The following is an 18,514-nucleotide window of genomic DNA, read 5'->3' as shown; positions in this document are numbered from 1 at the left end:
GTCACTTCACATCACATCAAGTCAAGTCGTCACATCATGTTAAGTTACATTACATTAAGTTATGTTACATTAAGTTACATTACGTTATGTTATGTTATGTTACGTTATGTCACGTCACGTCAAATCAAGTCACGTTATGTTACATTAAGTTACATTATGTTACGTTACATTACATTATATTAAGTTACATTACATTAACTTACGTTACGTTACATTACGTTACGTTATGTTAAGTGAATCTTCCTTCCCCCATTGGCTTTGCTTGTCGGAAGGTCACAAAAGGAGATCACGTGACCCCAGGCCACGGCAACTGTCATAAATATGAGCCGGCTGCCAAGCGTCTGAATTTTGATTACACGACGATGGGGATGTGGCAGCGGTCGTTAAGAGTGAAAACATGGTCATTAAACCTACTTTTTTTTCCCCCAACGCCACTGTAACTTTGAACGGAGGCTAAACCAACGGTTATAGGTCGAGGACTCAGTCTGGATTCTTTCTCTGCTTAAGTCCTCTTCCTTTTACAAGACCTTGGTGGAGCAGTGGGCTAATGCCTCCTTAAGTAACACCAGCTGCCTGCAATTAGTGCAGGTTCGAGTCCCACCAGGCTCAAGGTTGACTCAGCCTTCCATCCTTCCCAGGTAGGTAAAATGAGGACCCAGATTGTTGGGGGCAATTAAACTGACTTTGTAATAGTGCCGCTTGGGGGTGTGTGAAAGCCCTAACAAGCAGGCATTTACATAGAATGAAGGCTACTGCTAAGCTTGTAAGCCACCCTGAGTCTTCGGAGAAGGGCGGGATATAAATGGAATTAAAATAAATAAAAATAAATAAATAAATAAATAAAATAAAATTTATTTATTTTTCTTACTCTGTCTCTAGGCTGGCATGATCAAAGTTGGCGAAGAGGAATTTTTCATTGAGCCCCTGGAGAAAGGCCAACAAATGGAGGAGGAGAGAGGACGCCTTCACAGGGTTTATAGGAGGTCAGCAATTGCCCAGAATTCATCCGATAGTCTCCCTGATTTTCAAAGTAAAGGTATAGCTTCTTGTCTACGGATCCTTCATTTACCGTCTCTTTCGTTCTTTCTTTCAGGGTTTATACGCCACAGGTAGTTCTCAAGTTACAACCATTCATTTAGTTGTTAGTTGCAACAGCCCTGGGGGGGAAAAACGGATTAGGACCATTTTTCGCACACTTACAACCGTCGCAGCTTCCCCGTGGGCACGGGATTAAAATTCAGATGCTCGGCGACTGACTCATACTTATGACGGTCGCAGTGTCCTGGGGTCTTGGGTGATCCCCGTATGCGGCCTTCTCACAAGCCAAATGAATGGGGGATGCCCGATAGCACTTAACATCCGTGCTACTAACTTAACGACTGTAGTGGGGGCAAAATCCACTTAACTGTTTTGCTTAGCAAAGAAATTTTGGGCTTGGCTGCGGTCGTAAGTTGAGGACTACCTGTATTTGTCGCTTTCCTTTGTTGGAAAAAGTTCGGCGTGATTCAGTTCGGCTGCTCAGTACTTTTAGGAATCTCTTTGGCTGGGAATCGGTGCTTCAGATCAATATCAGAGATCCAATTGGGCATGGATCAATAGAGGAAGCAGGGTCCCTAAAACTAATCTAGAGCATAGAAGATAAGGTCATATTGATCCATGAGAAATAGAGACATCAAAGTCTTTGTGTCGAATAGCAGATCGAGGAATGCTTGTTTACTTCGTATTTTAACTTTTAACTTGAAAAAAATAAAGTTGGTTTAAAAATACAGTCTCCAGGGCTGTTATTTAACCCCCTGGTTTTGTAACAACAACAACAGCAACTTGAATAGCATAAATGGGAATGGTGTGTGTGTGTGGGGGGGGGAAGATCTCAAAAAAATAATATGGACTAGTACCTCTGATATGGACTAGTTTCAAATCTATAGGAAGATATAAAAGAGTCTAGACATGGTGGTTGTGTAAAATCATCCAGTTGCTTTTAACTTTTTTTTGGCTTCTTAGAGACAAGCTGGCCCTGGGTGACACTTGGGAGGGCCTGGTTAGGCTCCCATTTCAGCCAGACAAAACTTTCTTGATTGTCCGAGGACGTCTCCGTGGTCATGTGGCCGGCATGACTAGACGCCAAAGGCGCACGGAACGCTGTTACCTTCCCACCGGAGTGGTCCCTATTTTTCTACTTGCATTTTTACGTGCTTTAGAACTGCTAGGTTGGCAGAAGCTGGGACGAGTAACAGGCACTCACTCTGTTACACAGCACTCAGGATTCGACCCGCCAAACTGCCGACCTTCTGATCGACAAGCTCAGCGTCCTAACCCACTGAGCCACCACGTCCCTAGCTGATATTCTTTTGTAAAAGTAAAAAAGTTGAGGTTTGAAGTTGATACTCTATTACAGGGGCCCCCAAGCTCCGGGCCGTGGACCGGTACCGGGCCGTGGACATACCAGCAACCGGTCCGCACAAACAAGCAAAGCCCCATCTGTGGGATGCAGGCAACACACAGATCCACGCATTCTCCGGTCCACGGAAATACCTCTCTCCACAGAACCGGTCCCTGGTACCCAAAAGGTTGGGGACCTCTGCTCTATTGCACCAAAGGAAATCGGAAGTCAATGCCTTTTTTTTCCCTCCCTTACCTCACTTCTCTACTCCCTCTCCCCTCCGCCATCTTTTCCGCTCTTTACTTTTGTATTTCGATGGTACATTAGGAACGAATAAAACTTTGAATATTAAAAATAAATAAATAAATTGAGAAGAACAGCTACAAATCCCAGCCAAGATCAGTGGGAATCTTGTCCCCATTCAACCTGGCAAGGAAGAGGACTCAAAGAAGGAACATGGCCTAAAACAGGATTCTCTACCCAGTGCGGCACGTAAGAGAACAGCAATCCTTTGAGGAAATTTTCTTCCAGAGCCAAACTACTGGGTAGTCCCGTTTCATAAATAAATAGGGAACAGCTCCAAAGAAACTGAGGCAGGCAATTAAGCTGTGTTGGCCAGCCAGAACGTCTTCCTGACGTGTTCACGAACATCTTCTCAGTCACTAGAAAACGTCTTTCTCCCATTTGGCTGTCACACGCAAACATCTCCTAAATATCTGAACAGATTTGGGTCTGGCTGGAAAAATCAAGAAAGTTTTGTCTGGCTGGAATGGGAGCTGAGCCAAGTCCTGCCAAGGGTCACCCAGGGTCAGCTTGTTCCTGGAAGCCAAAAAAAAAAAAGTTAAATAAAAGCGACTGGATGATTTCAGACAATCAGCAAGTCTAGACTCTTCTGTACCTTCCTATAGATTTGAAACTTCCTTCGGTTTTTGAATTTAGAAGCAGAGTTACTAGTCCATATTATTTTGGGGGTCTTCCCACATCGCTGTTCCCAGTTATGCTATTATTATTATTATTATTATTATTATTATTATTATTATTATTATTATTATTATTATTATTATTATTATTATTATTATTATTCGCACAGTCAGCCAGGTGTTCAGACTGGATTTGGCATTTTTGTCTACCTATCGAGTCCCTACCAAGGACCTGGGATAGGCAGATGTGGATGCTTGATGATATCACAGATATCGTCACAGGATGGAAGCAGTTCCTAGTAAGGCTGCCTTTTGCAATTGACTAATGGCGAATTTGTCAATGCTGATGGTGTTCAAGTGGTGCTCCAGTTGTTTTGGGATTGCACCCAAGGCACCAATGACTATTGGTACTACCCTTGTTTGTCTTTGCCACAGTCGTTCTATTTCTGTTTGTAGGTCTTTGTATTTTGTTATCTTCTCCAGTTCTTTCTCATCTATTCTGCTCTCTCCAGGCACTGCCACGTCCACTATCCAGACTTTTTTGTCTTTCTTATCGACAACTGTTAAGTCCGAAGTGTTATGTGGCAGGTGATTCTCTGTTTGAATTCTGAAGTCCCAGAGCAGTTTAAATTTATCATTTTCTATGACTTTCTCTATTTTATGATGCCACCAGTTCTTGCTTACAGACAAATGATATTTCTTGCAGATCTTCCAATGCACCATTGTTGCTACTTTGTCATGCCGCTGCTTGTAGTCAGTCTGTGCGATCTTCTTGCAGCTTCTTTGCATAGGCGGCACTTACTGTCTGTTGCTGTCTTCTCAATTCTGGCTTTGTAGTGTTATTGTTATTGTTATTGTTATTGTTAGTGTGTATAGTCAAGGCTATGGTATTCCCAGTTGCAAAGTATGGCAGTGAAAGTTGGACCATAAGAAAGGCTGAGCGCCAAAGAATTGAGGCCTTTGAACTCTGGTGCTGGAGAAGACTCCTGAGAGTCCCTTGGACTGCAAGGTGATCAAACCGGTCAGTCCTAGAGGAGATCCACCCTGACTGCTCTTTAGAAGGCCAGATCCTGAAGCTGAAACTCAAAGACTTTGGCCACCTAATGAGAAGGAAGGACTCACTGGAGAAGAGCCTTATGCTGGGAAAGATGGAGGGCAATAGAAGAAGGGGACGACAGAGAATGAGGTGGTTGGATGGAGTCACTGAAGCAGTAGGCGTGAGCTTAAATGGACTCCAGAAGATGGTAGAGGACAGGAAGGCCTGGAGGAACGTTGTCTATAGGGTCGCAATGGGCCGGACACGACTTCGCAGCTAACAACAACATTGTTATTGTTATTGTTATTGTTATTGTTATTGTTATACCGGGGTTAAATAACAGCACTGGTGATTGTTTTTTTAAACCAGCTTTATTAAGTTTTTCAAAAAGTTAAAATACAAAGTAACAAAACAAAAAGAGTTGTTTTTAGTAATACGGTTGTTAAGTGAATCTGGCTTCCCCATTGACTTTGCTTGTCAGAGGTTTGCAAAAGAGGATCACCTGACCCAGGGACCTTGTGACCGTCATAAATGTGAGTCAGTTGCCAAGCGTCTGAATATTGATCCCGTGACCATGAGGATGTTGCGACGGTCATAAGTATGAAAAGTGGTCATAAGTCACTTTTTCCAGTGCCGTTTTAACTTTGTGACAGTCACTAAATGAACTCTTGTAAGTGAAGGACTACCTGCAATTGTTAGCTTAACCTAGTTAGGGAACAGACCATAAAAGGTTGTTCAGCGGTATCCCAGCAGGCCCAGTCCCTCAATGCTTGCACAGTCAGCGTGAACAATCTAATGGGTCTGCATGAATTTTTTGGCTGAAAACTCACCTTTTCCCCACATTTCCCACAATTTATTTGGCTTTGTGCATTAGGCATGTAGAGGTACAACTGAGAAAGCACTGGGCAGATGTTGGCAGAGTCTCTTAGCAAAGTCTCTATTTCTCTCTCGGTGGACTTGGCGAACTAATAAAAATTGCTCGCGTTTTTCAAGTGTTGAGAGATACATTATTTGTTGCTAGCTACTAAGATTCACCAACGTTCCCAAGTGGGCAAGAGACTCTGTTTTTTCTCACACTCTGCCATTCCACCCTCGGTGGGAATCGGGACTCCTTTGTGTAAAACGGCTCGTGGTAGTTTGGAAAGCCGCGATCATAAAAAGTGTCCTTCAATTAGGAAGCAGACATCCAAATTCTATACTCGCCCTCTGTTTATGGGAAGTCTACTCCCAAATGTAGTAAGTCCGGGCAGTTCAAATGAATATAAAGGTTTATTGCAAGCTTATCAATCTGAACAGCTAACTGTCAAAGCAAATTGGCAATAGATAAGAACCAGTGGGATTCAAGGTTGGCTGGACTTAGATTGGAGGTCCCCAACATTTTGGGCACCAGGGACTGGTTCCGTGGAGAAAGGTTTTTCCACGGACTGGAGCATCTGTGGTTTTTCTGTTCTGCCTCCATTACACGGATGGGGCTTTGCTTGTTTGTGCAGACCAGTTGCTGGCATGCCACGGCCCGATACCAGTCCATGGACAGGAGGTTGGGGAGCCCTGACTTAGATCATTTGTGGCTGCGAAGGGATTCGAGACTGATAACACATTCAAAGAGCCTTGGTGGAGCAGTGGGCTAATGCCTCCTTAAGTAACACCAGCTGCCTGCGATTAGTGCAGGTTCGAGTCCCACCAGGCTCAAGGTTGACTCAGCCTTCCATCCTTCCCAGGTAGGTAAAATGAGGACCCAGATTGTTGGGGGCAATAAGCTGACTTTGTAATAATGCCGCTTGGGGTGTGTGTGAAAGCCCTAATAAGCAGGCATATACATAGAATGAAGGCTACTGCTAAGCTTGTAAGCCGCCCTGAGTCTTTGGAGAAGGGCGGGATATAAATGGAATTAAAAATAATTTAAAAAATTGACCCCTCCCTTGGGCTCAGCCTAGTCCTTCCCTACACTTGAGTCTCATCAGAGCGAGCCCATCAGTTACTTAAACAGTGAACGACCCCAAATCTTAAATATCATATTTTTAAAAAAAATCAGCATTGCATTAGAATAAAATGCCCTGTGTCGTGTTTTCTGAGCTTGGTTGTTTTGTTGTAGACATTTCATTATCTGGTTAGGTAACATCATCAGTCCTAGTAGCACTGATGATATTACCTAGTTGGGCCATGAAACATCTGCAAGAAAACCACCAAGCTCAGAAAGCGCCAAGAACTCATGAGCTACAAATATACAAATATTGATCAAATCCTCCGAATGACACAAGATTCCAAGGGCAAATATATATATATATATTAATCCCATTTATATCCCGCCCTTCTCCGAAGACTCAGGGCGGCTTACAATCTAAGAATCACAAATCAATGTGCTTAGCAATAGCCTTCATTCTATGTATATGCCTACTTATTAGGGCTTTCGCCCCCCCCAAGCGGCATTATTACAAAGTCAGCTTATTGCCCCCAACAATCTGGGTCCTCATTTTACCTACCTGGGAAGGATGGAAGGCTGAGTCATCCTTGAGCCTGGTGGGACTCGAACCTGCACTAATTGCAGGCAGCTGGTGTTACTTAAGGAAGCATTAGCCCACTGCTCCACCAAGGCTCTTGATTGGGCATAATCATATCCTTTTGCCAGATTTAGTAAAGGTTGCACTAAACAGCATTATTAACATTGGCAGGGCAAAAGAAGAAGAGGCAGAATGGTTCTTTTCAGGAGATATCTTCCATCAGATCGTGTTCTTAAAAAATTTACCCTCTAGGCCATATATTAAAAAGATTCTTTGGGCTTCAGTGACTTTGGTAGATCATAAAATTGCTACTGCATTTTTATTTTATGTGCAGTGTTAACATGTGCTCACTGAATCCTCTTACAATCAGATTTGGCAACATTGGGTGGTAGAACTTGCCAACATGCTGAAGATGGAGAAACACAAAAATTGAAGTTGAAAATAGAGTATGTAAAAGAGGTGGGGCTCTGATGCTCTGGTTATGGCAACCAGAGTTGCCCAGTGAAATGGATGACATATATATTTAGTAAAGTGAAAGATGGTAGATAGATAGATAGATAGATAGATAGATAGATAGATAGATAGATAGATAGATAGATAGATAGATATGGTAGATAGATATGGAGATAGATAGATAGATAGATAGATAGATAGATAGATAGATAGATAGATAGATAGATAGATAGATAGATAGACAGACAGAGAGATAGATAGATATGGATAGATACATAGAAAGATAGATAGATAGTTAAATAGAAAGATAGAATAGATTTAGATAGATGTATAGATAGATAATGTATAGAGATAGATAGATAGATAGATGATAGATAGATAGATAGATAGATAGAAAGATAGATAAATAGAAAGATAGAGATAGATGTAGATAGATGTATAGATAGATAGATAGATAGATAGATAGATAGATAGATAGATAGACAGACAGACAGACAGACAGACAGACAGAGCGAGCAATAGCAATAACATGTAGACTTTTATAGTGCTTCACAGTGTTTTACAGCCCTCCCTAAGCGATTTACAGACTCAGCATATTTTGTCCAACAATCTGGATCTTTACTGACCTAAGAAGGATGGAAGGCTGAGAATTGAACTGCTGGCAGTCAGCAGAATTAGCCTGTAATACTGCGTTCTAACCACTGCGCCATCATGGCTCATAGATAAAATAGATAGATAGATAGATAGATAGATAGATAGATAGATAGATAGATAGATAGATAGATAGACAATAGCATTTAAACTTATATACTGCTTCACAGTGATTTACAGCCCTCTCTAAGTGGTTTACAGATTCAGCATATTGCCTCCAACAATCTGGTTCATCCTTTTACTGAAGGTAGCACAAATGGAGCTTCACACACGCATGTGAGTCCCCACGGCTGCATTACAAAATTCCAAACTGAAAATAATAGTAACAACAACAACAACAACAACAACAACAACAACCGTAAGCTCCCTCTTTTGCATGATAATCAGGAAAGTAATCTGGGTAGCATGCACAAAGCAACATTTCCCTGCTGTTCCACAAGCTCTAGGATATTATGGGCATTTTTTTTTTGGTTGTTTCTTTTTCCAACTGGCCAAGATTTATGGGCAAGAACTAGTCTGGTGCCAGGAGGAACAGCCCCGGTTTCCACAATCTGGGTAGCATTTTGTGGGTTTTCCCTGTAATTTTTCCAGATGCAAATATTTGCATACTGCCGAAGCTCATTGGCTGTTGCCAACAGAAAGTAAAGTTAAGGCATTTTTCCTCCCCAAGCCTCCATGGAGTGGAATCTTGTCCAAGTATTTGGTTTAAAAATAATACGAATAATTTCGGCTGAGCTTTGCATGTCTCTTTCTACTTATAGCACAGCTTCTGTGCATCTTTTCAGTTTTATAACACATCAGTCAAGAGGTAAACACTATCTTATTTTTATTTATTCTTCCAAAAATTTCACATTCGAACGAAGAAAAGGAAAAAAAACTAAAATGTGACAGGGAGGAAACTCATGTTAATGCACATGCACGCTCCTTTAGGAGTCTCTTAAAATCAGGGGTCCCCAACTCCCAGTTGGTGTACTGGCACCGGTCCATGGCATACCCAAAACTGGGCCATGCAAACAAGCGAAGCTCCATCCACAAGATGCAGGCAGCCCCCCTCTGGACCATGGGAAAATATTTCTCCACGGAACTGGTCCCTAGTGCCCAAAAGGTTGGGGGGGGGGGCGCTGTCTTGAATAAGGGATGAGGTCCACAGAAGTTAAGTTGGGATTAAAACTGTGAAAGTTAATAGCTGAGACAATTGGGTAAGATAAAACTGATCAAGGAGAGAAGCAACCTGGAATTAAGGAGAAACTTCCTGACAATGAGGACAATCTACCAGTGGAACAGCTTGCCACCAGAATTTGTGGGTGCTCCATCACTGGAGATTTTTAAGAAGAGACTAGACAATCACCTGTCTGAGACAGTGTAGGTTCTCCTGCTTGAGCAGGGGGCTGGACTAGAAGACCTCCAACGTCCCTTACAGCTTCTATTCTATTCTATTCTATTCTGTTCTGTTCTGTTCTGTTCTGTTCTGTTCTGTTCTGTTCTGTTCTGTTCCATCCCTCTATTCTATTCTATTCTATTCTATTCTATTCTATTCTATTCTATTCTATTCTATTCTATTCTATTCTATTCTATTCTATTCTATTCTATTCTATTCTATTCTACCTTACTCTACTCTATTCTTATTATTCTATTATTACCTGATGCTTGAATACTCCTTTCTTCTTCTCCTACAGAAATATTTATTGGTGAGATCTCATCAGCTCTGTCCTCACCCTGTAATAGTTCCCACATTAGTCTTCTTATATGGGAATCAAGTCCCTGTGTAGTAGACAACCTGTTTGTCAACTGTCTCGGGAAATTTGTCTGCAGGGAAGCAAACCCAGCCTGTGCCACTCGGCCTCCCTCTTTCATTGGCCTTTTTACAGAAAACCCTAAGGGAAATTAGCTTATTTCCCTTGAGAGCGATCACAGAGGCAACAGTAAAGTCAAAGCAAACAGGAACCTACAGGGAAATGACTCATGTGAGAACGTAACGTGTGTCCCCGTGGGAATATTTCCCAGTAGGCTAGGATGTGGGTAAATCACCTCGAAGGACACCATTAATTTCACAGCAGGATCCAGCTTGTGAAGAAGGGGCCGGCCTCCTTATTGACAGTGTCTGATTGCACAATTCTTAAGTGTGTGTGTGTGTGTGTGTGTGTGTGTGTGTGTGTGTGTGGTTTAGGGCAAGTATCTCTCATGACTGAGTTCAGAAAGAGTGGTTGGAAGGGGATGTCCTGTTAGGATTAAGTCAAAACATGATTTCAGTTGCAAAACCAGGCAGGAGGTCATTAGTGTTCTTCTCCTTGGCCAAGAACGATTGAGCAAGGGGAATGGGAAACCCACCAATTTTTCTCCCTCTCCCACTGTATGATATTATTAGAATGAGAATGATTAGCAGGCTGGAGGCTAAAACATACCAAGGAGTGATTGCAGGAACTGGGTAGGGTCTAATCAAATGCAAAGAAGGACTAGGGGAGACATGATAGCAGTCTTCCAATATTTGAGGGGGCTCCCAAAAAGACGAGGAGGTCAACCTCTTCCGCAAAGCGCCCAAAGGCCAGGCAAGAAACAACGGATGGAAGCTAACCAAGGGGAGAAGCAACCTAGAGCTAAGGAGAAATTTCCTCACAGCGAGGAAATCAGTTAATCAGTGGAACTACTTGCCCTCAGAATTGTGGGTGCTCCATCACCGGAGGCCTTCAAAAAAAAAAAAAAGACTGGACAACCATTTGTCTGAAATGGTATAGGTTCTCCTGCTCAAGCAGGGGGCTGGACTAGAAGACCTCCAAGGTCCCTTCCAACTCGGCTGTTCGATGTTCTGTGATATTGGCAAGAGCCGGTTCTCTGGCAACGATGACTTCCTCCCGAATGTAAGAAGTTTTCTGTCCATGAAACTAGTGATGGAAATCGTCCAGAGTTTTGCAGGAAGATAATGTGCAACACAGATTCTCCTTCCGTATCATTCCATGAATAAGAGGATAACAGAGTTGGAACGGACCTTTGAAGGTCGTCTAGTCCAACCGTCTGCTCATCCAGCAAAGCCTATCGACCTATACCAGGCAACCTTGGCTCTTTTATGACTCGTGGACTTCAACTCCCAGAATTCTTGAGCCAGCATAGCTCAGCATGGAAACCTCTCCCTTTCCCCTCAGCATGGCTGGCTCAGGAATTCTGGGAGTTGAAGTCCACAAGTCATAAAAGAGCCAAGGTTGCCTACCCCTGACTTCTACCCTTTCAGGCTAATGATTGTCCAATCTCTTCTTTAAAAGCTCCAATGTTGGAGCACCCACAGCTTCTGAGGGCAGGTTGTTCCACTGGTTAATTGTTCTCGCTGTCAGGAAGTTCCTCCTTAGTTCCAGGTTGCTTCTCTCCTTGATGAGTTTCCATCTGTTGCTTCTTGTCCAGCCTTCAGGTGCTTTGGAGAATAGCTTGACTCCCTCTTCTTTAGGGACGGTGCAACCGTCGTAAATACGAATCAGTTGCCAAGCGTCCGAATTTTGATCGCGTGACCGTGGAGATCCTGCAACGATCCTAAGTGAATAAAATAGTCCCTTTTTTCAGGGCTGTTATAACTTAGAATGGTCACTAAGCAAAGCGTTGTAAGTCAAGGACTACTTTATCTAATCATGCTCTCCATAGGGCAACTCTTGAAGAATAACTTGATATTAAAATTGGTACACATTACAGCCGCTATCTTCATCCTAGCTGGCCTGTCTTAAAATTCTACACACTTTGCCAATTGTTCGGCTCAATTTAAAGCCGTCCCACATGGAGGATCAAAATGTTGTTTTTCTTTAAAAAAAAAAAAACACAACACTTGTCTTTTTTGTATGCTGTTGAACCGCTCTTTAACATTTCATCTTGGAGGAGAAAACAGCAGATTGAGCATAAATGAATGGTTGCTGAGCTTCAAGAGGGCAGCTTTTTTTTACAACCTCCTGACACGCTTAGAAAAAAGAAACAATTAGCTTGACGAAGAGTTGCATCACTTTTAAAACGCAACCTTTCATTACTCCTTTGGGGAGTGAAAGCCCCAGTTACATGTCTGTTAATTATTGCTAAAAGATAATGTGTTACTTCCTGGCCGATTTTTAACTTCTTTCCTAGCCTAGAGCAGAGCAAGATCCGGCGGCATTGTCATTTGACTTTGTGTCAAGTAGGTCACAAACTGGATCGATCTTGTATTACAAACATTCTAGATTAGCTGCAAAGTGTTTAGCCCAGGTCCACACAGAAATTAGGGTGTCCTGTTCAGTCCCAAAGGTGCTGTCAAGCAATAACATTCAATGTTAGCATTTGCCGGTGTATTAGGCTAATAAAGGACTTTTAAGGTAAACAATGCCTCAGAGTCACTTGAAAAGCCCATACATCGGAAACTTGACAGGTGTTTTTTCAAGAGGCAACCGGACATTGTTAATAGAATAGAATAGAATAGAATAGAATAGAATAGAATAGAATAGAATAGAATAGAATAGAATAGAATAGAATAGAATAGAATAACAATAAGAATAACAATCAGAATTATTAGGAGTGGAATGGAGTAGAATGGAATAGATTAGAATAAGAATAGAATAGAATAGAATAGAGTAGAGTAGAGTAGAGTAGAGTAGAGTAGAGTAGAGTAGAATAGAATAGAATAGAATAGAATAGAATAGAATAGAATAGAATAGAATAGAATAGAATAGAATAGAATAAGAATAACAATAAGAATAACAATCAGAATTATTAGGAGTGGAATGGAGTAGAATGGAATAGATTAGAATAAGAATAGAATAGAATAGAATAGAATAGAATAGAGTAGAGTAGAGTAGAGTAGAGTAGAATAGAACAGAGAATAGGAAAGAATGAGAATAGAATAGAATAGAATAGAATAGAATAGAATAGAATAGAATAGAATAAGAATAGAATAGAATAGAATAGAATAGAATAGAATAGAATAGAATAGAATAGAATAGAATAGAATAGAATAGAATAGAATAGAATAAGAATAGAATAGAATAGAATAGAGTAGAGTAGAGTAGAGTAGAGTAGAGTAGAGTAGAATAGAACAGAGAATAGGAAAGAATGAGAATAGAATAGAATAGAATAGAATAGAATAGAATAGAATAGAATAGAATAGAATAGAATAGAATAGAATAGAATAGAATAGAATAGAATAGAATAGAATAGAATAGAATAGAATAGAATCTGGAAGGGACATTGAAGGCCTTCTAGTCCAGCCCCCCACTCGAGCAGGAGAACCTATACCATTTCAGACAAGTGACTGTCTAGCCTCTTCTTAAAAACCTACAATGATGGAGCACCCATGATTACTGAAGGCAAGCTATTCCACTGGTTAATTGTCCTCACTGTCAGGAAGTTTCTCCTTAATGCCAGGTTGCTTCTCTCCAGCCATTGTTTCTTGTCCTGCCTTCTTGTGCTTTGGAGAATAATTTGACCCCCTCTTCTTTGTGGCAGCCCCTCAAATCCTGGAATACTGCTATCATGTCCCCCCTGTTTCTTCTTTTTTTTTACACTAGCCAAACTCAAATCCTACAGCCATTCTTCATATGTTTTAGTTAGTTGCTTTTCTCTGAACGTTTTCCAACTTTTTTTTTGTTGTTGAAGACGTTTCGCCTCTCATCCGAGAAGCTTCTTCAATTCTAGGCTACTTCTTCCCTCTTTGAGGAATAAGACATCGAGTGATATTTGATTCCTCAAAAGCATCCTTGCATTGAGGGTCCTCATATGCTTGGTTGTTGTGCCTCCCTTCCTATTTTATTGTCAGCTTGAGATGAGTCAGTTTGGAGCCCTTTACCTCAAACTCTCTCAGTTGTTCTCGTCCTTCAGTCACTAAGCTGTGTCGTTTTGCCTTCCATCTTTCCCAATAACATCACAATTCGAAAGCATCAGTTCTCCGGCGCTCACTCTTCTTTATGGTCCAACTCTTAATAGCCATATATTACTATCTGGGCCAATTACCCTTTAGGAATTATCTACTTTCCAAGTGGATAAACTTGTGGCTGCATTCCACTCCCAACCCCCCCAACCCCCTCCCCCCTCCCTCAAAGATGAACCATGCTTGAATAAATATTTGCCAGATGCAGGTCAAACCCAAGCAATTCTTCTGATGCAATGTAATGAATCATGGGACTGTTCACATCACCGTCTTTCCTTCCCTAAATAGAATTTTCGGTCTGATGTGCCAGACCAAGCTGTCAAACCATTCCTGAGTGTCCTGTTTCATGTAAAGATTCACTTGCGTCCATCCAGACTTTTTTGGAACTATGTGTCCATGTCCGGGTATATTTTATATGTCTGTGTCTGTATATAAATATATATATGCATGTCCCCCCCAGGATGCCTTTTGCTTCTTCCTTCTATGTTAGAATAAGAATGCAGAAAAGAGAATAGCAGAGTTGGAAGGGACCCTGGAGGTCATCTAGTCCAACCCCCTGCTCAAGCAGGAGACCTTATACCAATTTTCGGACAAATGGCTGTCCAGTCTCTTCTTGAAAACCGCCAGTGATGGAGCACCCACAGCTTCTGGAGGCAAGTCGTTCCACTGATTAATTATTTTCACGGCTAGGAAATTTCTCCTTAGTTCCTGGTTGGTTCATAGACTCATAGAATCCTAGGGCTGGAAGGGACCTTGGAGGTCTTCTAGTCCAACCCTCTGCTCAAGCAGACAAAAGGCTGTCCAGTCTCTTTTTTTAAACCTCCAGTGTTGGTGCTGAGTTGTTTTGTTTTACTTCGTAGTCTAGCTTGGAGACCTGGAACCTCCTGGTGGTTTCTCATTGAAGTACTAACTAGGATTGACCCTTGTTTAGATTTGCCACGATCAGCCAAGGTTGGCTAGGTAGAACCTGTTTTACAGATGCCCTCAAAACAGCCATTAGGAAATCTTCTGGATATCTTAAAATAGTCCTTCTGTCCACAAGCGGTAAATAGATGCGGCTAATTTACAACCTATCATAAGGGATAGCATAACAAAGCCACGTGTGCTTACTCATTGCTCCCAGCTCTTTGTTAACCTCAAGTTCTTGACAAGCTCGAAACATTAACAGTTATAACTGGGAGGTGTCTTTTATTCCTACTTACTTGCAAATGGATTTATAATACGGGGCAGAAGGAAGAACGAAGTCGGTTACGGAAGGCCACTGACATCTTTCAAGCAATGACCTATGAACATTTTTAGGAATCTCTTTAACAAATGTGTTAAGTGTGCAGAGAATGACAACTGGAGGGAAGCCCTTATTAAATGAAGACAGCAGCCGAGTGGGATTTAAAAGCTGTGAAAATGCTTCTTCCTATGTTCTGGAGAACTTTTTCCCAGGGGTGATGCAACTCAACCTCCGTTGCTTTCATTTGCCACTTGTGTTTGTTTTAAGGATGAAACATGTCAACAGCCACTAGGAACTCCAACAGCAAAAGACATCTGGAGCATTTGTCCACAGTAAATTTGTTGCCAAGAAAGTTTTTGTAAATAATCACTCGGATTTGATGAAAAAGAAAGTTCATTTTTCCTCCAAAGAGGAAGAAGCTTGACGTGAAATTCTCCTTCTTTTCTTTGTTGTAAGGCAGTTGAATTCTCTCTCTTTGGCTCTCTACCCATCTCTCTCTCTCTCTCTCTCTCTCTCTCTCTCTCTCTCTCTCTCTCTCTCTCTCTCTCTCTCTCTCTCTCTCTCTCTCTCTCTCTCTCATATGTCTGGTCTTTCATTATTCAATCAACCACCACTGATCTACAACCCCTTAATCCGTGCTTATATATGTAAATTCTTAGATGGATCTCTAAAAGATTGCTAGAGGGATCTTGGAGTCCTAGTAGACAATCACTTAAATATGAGCCAACAGTGTGCAGCAGCTGCCAAGAAAAGCAACATAGTCCTAGGCTGCATTAACAGAGGGATAGAATCAAGATCAAGTGAAATATTATTTATAAAGACTTGGTAAGGCCACACTTGGAATACTGCATCCAGTTTTGGTTGCCACTACATAAAAAAGATGTTGAGACTCTGGAAAGAGTGCAGAGAAGAGCGACAAAGATGATTGAGAGGCTGCAGACTAGAACATATGAAGAATGGTTGCAGAAATTGGGTATGTCTATTGAAAAGAAGAACTAGGGGAGACATGATAGCAGAGTTCCAATATTTTAGGGGTTGCCACAAAGAAGAGGGAGTCAAGCTATTCTCCAAAGCACCTGAAGGCAGGGCAAGAAGCAATGGATGGAAACTAATCAGGGAGAGAAGCAACCTAGAACTAATTTCCTGACAGTTAGAACAATTAACCAGTGGAACAACTTGCCTCCAGAAGTTGTGGGTGCCCCATTAGTGGAAGTTTTTAAGATGAGACTGGACAGCCATTTGTCTGAAATGGTTTCTGTCCTGAGCAGAGAGTTGGATTGTTGTGAGCTGCGAAGTCATGTCTGACCCATCACGACCCCATGGACAATGTTCCTCCAGGCCTTCCTGTCCTCTACCATCTTCTGGTGTCCATTTAAGGTCACTCCTACTGCATCAGTGACTCCATCCAGCCACCTCATTCTCTGTCGTCCCCTTCTTCTCTTGCCCTCAACCTTTCCCAGCATGAGGCTCTTCTCCAGTGAGTCTTTCCTTCTCATTAGATGGCCAAAGGATTTGAGTTTCAGCTTCAGGATCTGGCCTTCTAAAGAACAGTCAGGGTTGATCTCCTCTAGAACCGACCGGTTTGATCGCCTTGCAGTCCAAGGGACTCGCAGGAGTCTTCTCCAGCACCATAGTTCAAAGGCCTCAATTCTTTGATGCTCAGCCTTTCTTATGGTCCAACTTTCACAGCCATACATTGCAGCTGGGAAGACCACAGCCTTGACTATACTGAGTTGGATTAGAAGACCTCAAAGGTCCCTTCCAAATCTATTATTCTGTTATTCTGTAATCCACCAACTGAGGAAAAGATAAAATGGATTAATATACACTTTGAGGGTTGTTTTTTTAAACACACACACACACACACACACCAGGATTTGGAAATTTGGAATAAATCCTGATGCCGTCATAATACAAGCTGTCCCTATTACATAATTCCCTGAGACATTTTGATACATGTGTAAAAGTAGCATAGTTGGAAGCCAACCCATGAAAACATGAGTTTGAGCACATGCAATGACAATTCTGTTCCCGTTTGTCAGGTCAAATTGTAGGTATGAAAATGTCGAAATCTGAACAATGGATGGCTTCTGTCTCCAGAGATGGCTCTTTTGCCTATCAGTCTCAAGTTGAAACTGGCTGGGGGGAGAAAGAGAGAAAGATGTCTTGCTGTGCAGATTTTACTTTGGTCTTCAGCTTTGTCAGTGATGCTAGCCAGGGCTTCTGTCTGCACAGTTGTGATCATGCGCATCTTCAAGAACATGTGGTTTCTGTTAACACACCTTTGATATGAGCCGATTGCTGTTTCAATCCAGGGCATCCCCTGGTAGACTGCCTTAAAAAAACACAGCCCCAGCCCATACTTGCTGTCACTTGAGGTAGAAATGGGAAACAGTTATAACTCTTGAAGGAAGGAAGGAAGGAAGGAAGGAAGGAAGGAAGGAAGGAAGGAAGGAAGGAAGGAAGGAAGGAAGGAAGGAAGGAAGGCAGGCAGGCAGGCAGGCAGGCAGGCATAGTGTTGATCTTCTTCACCACTTCTCTGGAATGCCTAATGAAGACCTAAACGAACAATTCAGCTTTTTATGTCATTTTCCCCTACATACCATCCTGTTAAATTTCAAGTGCTGGGATTGAAGAAGACATGCACACTTTGGGGAAAGGTCTTCTCAGACAGATACTGGCTCATGACAGATGATTTATAAAACATCTCTCTTGGATTAAAAAAAATGGTTTTCCTAGGGAGTATTCTCCCAAAGCTTTATATTTACGCTAATCCTCCTTTTTTAAAAAAAAAATATATTTTTTTTCCTGTAAAGTTTGTTGGCTTTGACGCAGATGTTAGAAAGACACCCCTTACTATGCATTCATGCAGAATATTTTTGCATCCCTCGAAGTGAACTCTGGAGACTTCAAGCACTCCCACAACTGTCGCCATGAAATTCCAGAAAGCTGCCGACTTAATTAAAAGTCAATTAATTATCTGAGGGAGACCTTGACATGTTCTCCTTTTCCTCCGTTGCCATGGAGAGTGTTTGTTTGTAGAGAGAAAATAATGTGCAATTTTTAGATTTGTCCAACTTTCTGATTTGCTTTCTGAATGGCTTCTCCTGCTCCAACACAACACAACGGACAAATGGGTCACTAAATCTGCTTTCTAAAATAACGTCAAGAGAATTTATGCGAAGTTGTATTTTTGAATATCGATCTACCCTTCTTTTATAGACAGTCGGGAGAAAGAAGTTACCCATTTTGCATTTTAAGGCAAATCTTCTCCGCTGATGCTTCCTGAAACAGGAATGTCACCACAATTGAGCTTAAAATTTCAGTTGCTAAGCGAGACAGTACTTAGGTGAGTTTTGCACCATTTTACAACCTTTCTTGCCACCGCTGTTAAGTGAATCCCTGCGGTTGTTATGTTCAAAGCACGGTTGTTAAATGAATCCGGCCTCCCCATTGAATTTATGCATCAGAAGGCCGCAAAAGGTGAT

General features: G+C 41.8%; 1 protein-coding gene across 1 annotated transcript in view; it reads left to right on the top strand.

Annotated features, from left to right (window-relative positions):
• ADAMTS3 (ADAM metallopeptidase with thrombospondin type 1 motif 3) overlaps positions 1-18,514 on the top strand; it is a gene marked incomplete at both ends in the record, with an annotated part of 140,427 nt that overhangs the window by 46,194 nt on the left and 75,719 nt on the right. The window contains one exon of the mRNA XM_083368043.1: positions 880-1,036. Within this exon, the coding sequence (XP_083224169.1) occupies positions 880-1,036 (157 nt within the window). The remainder of the gene's footprint in view (positions 1-879; positions 1,037-18,514) is intronic.

Source organism: Vipera ursinii (assembly GCF_947247035.1).
Source record: "Vipera ursinii genome assembly, chromosome: 7".
Taxonomy (NCBI): Eukaryota; Metazoa; Chordata; class Lepidosauria; order Squamata; family Viperidae; genus Vipera; species Vipera ursinii.
Note: the sequence above shows the minus strand (reverse complement) of the source record. Positions and strands in the feature narration are given on the sequence as shown.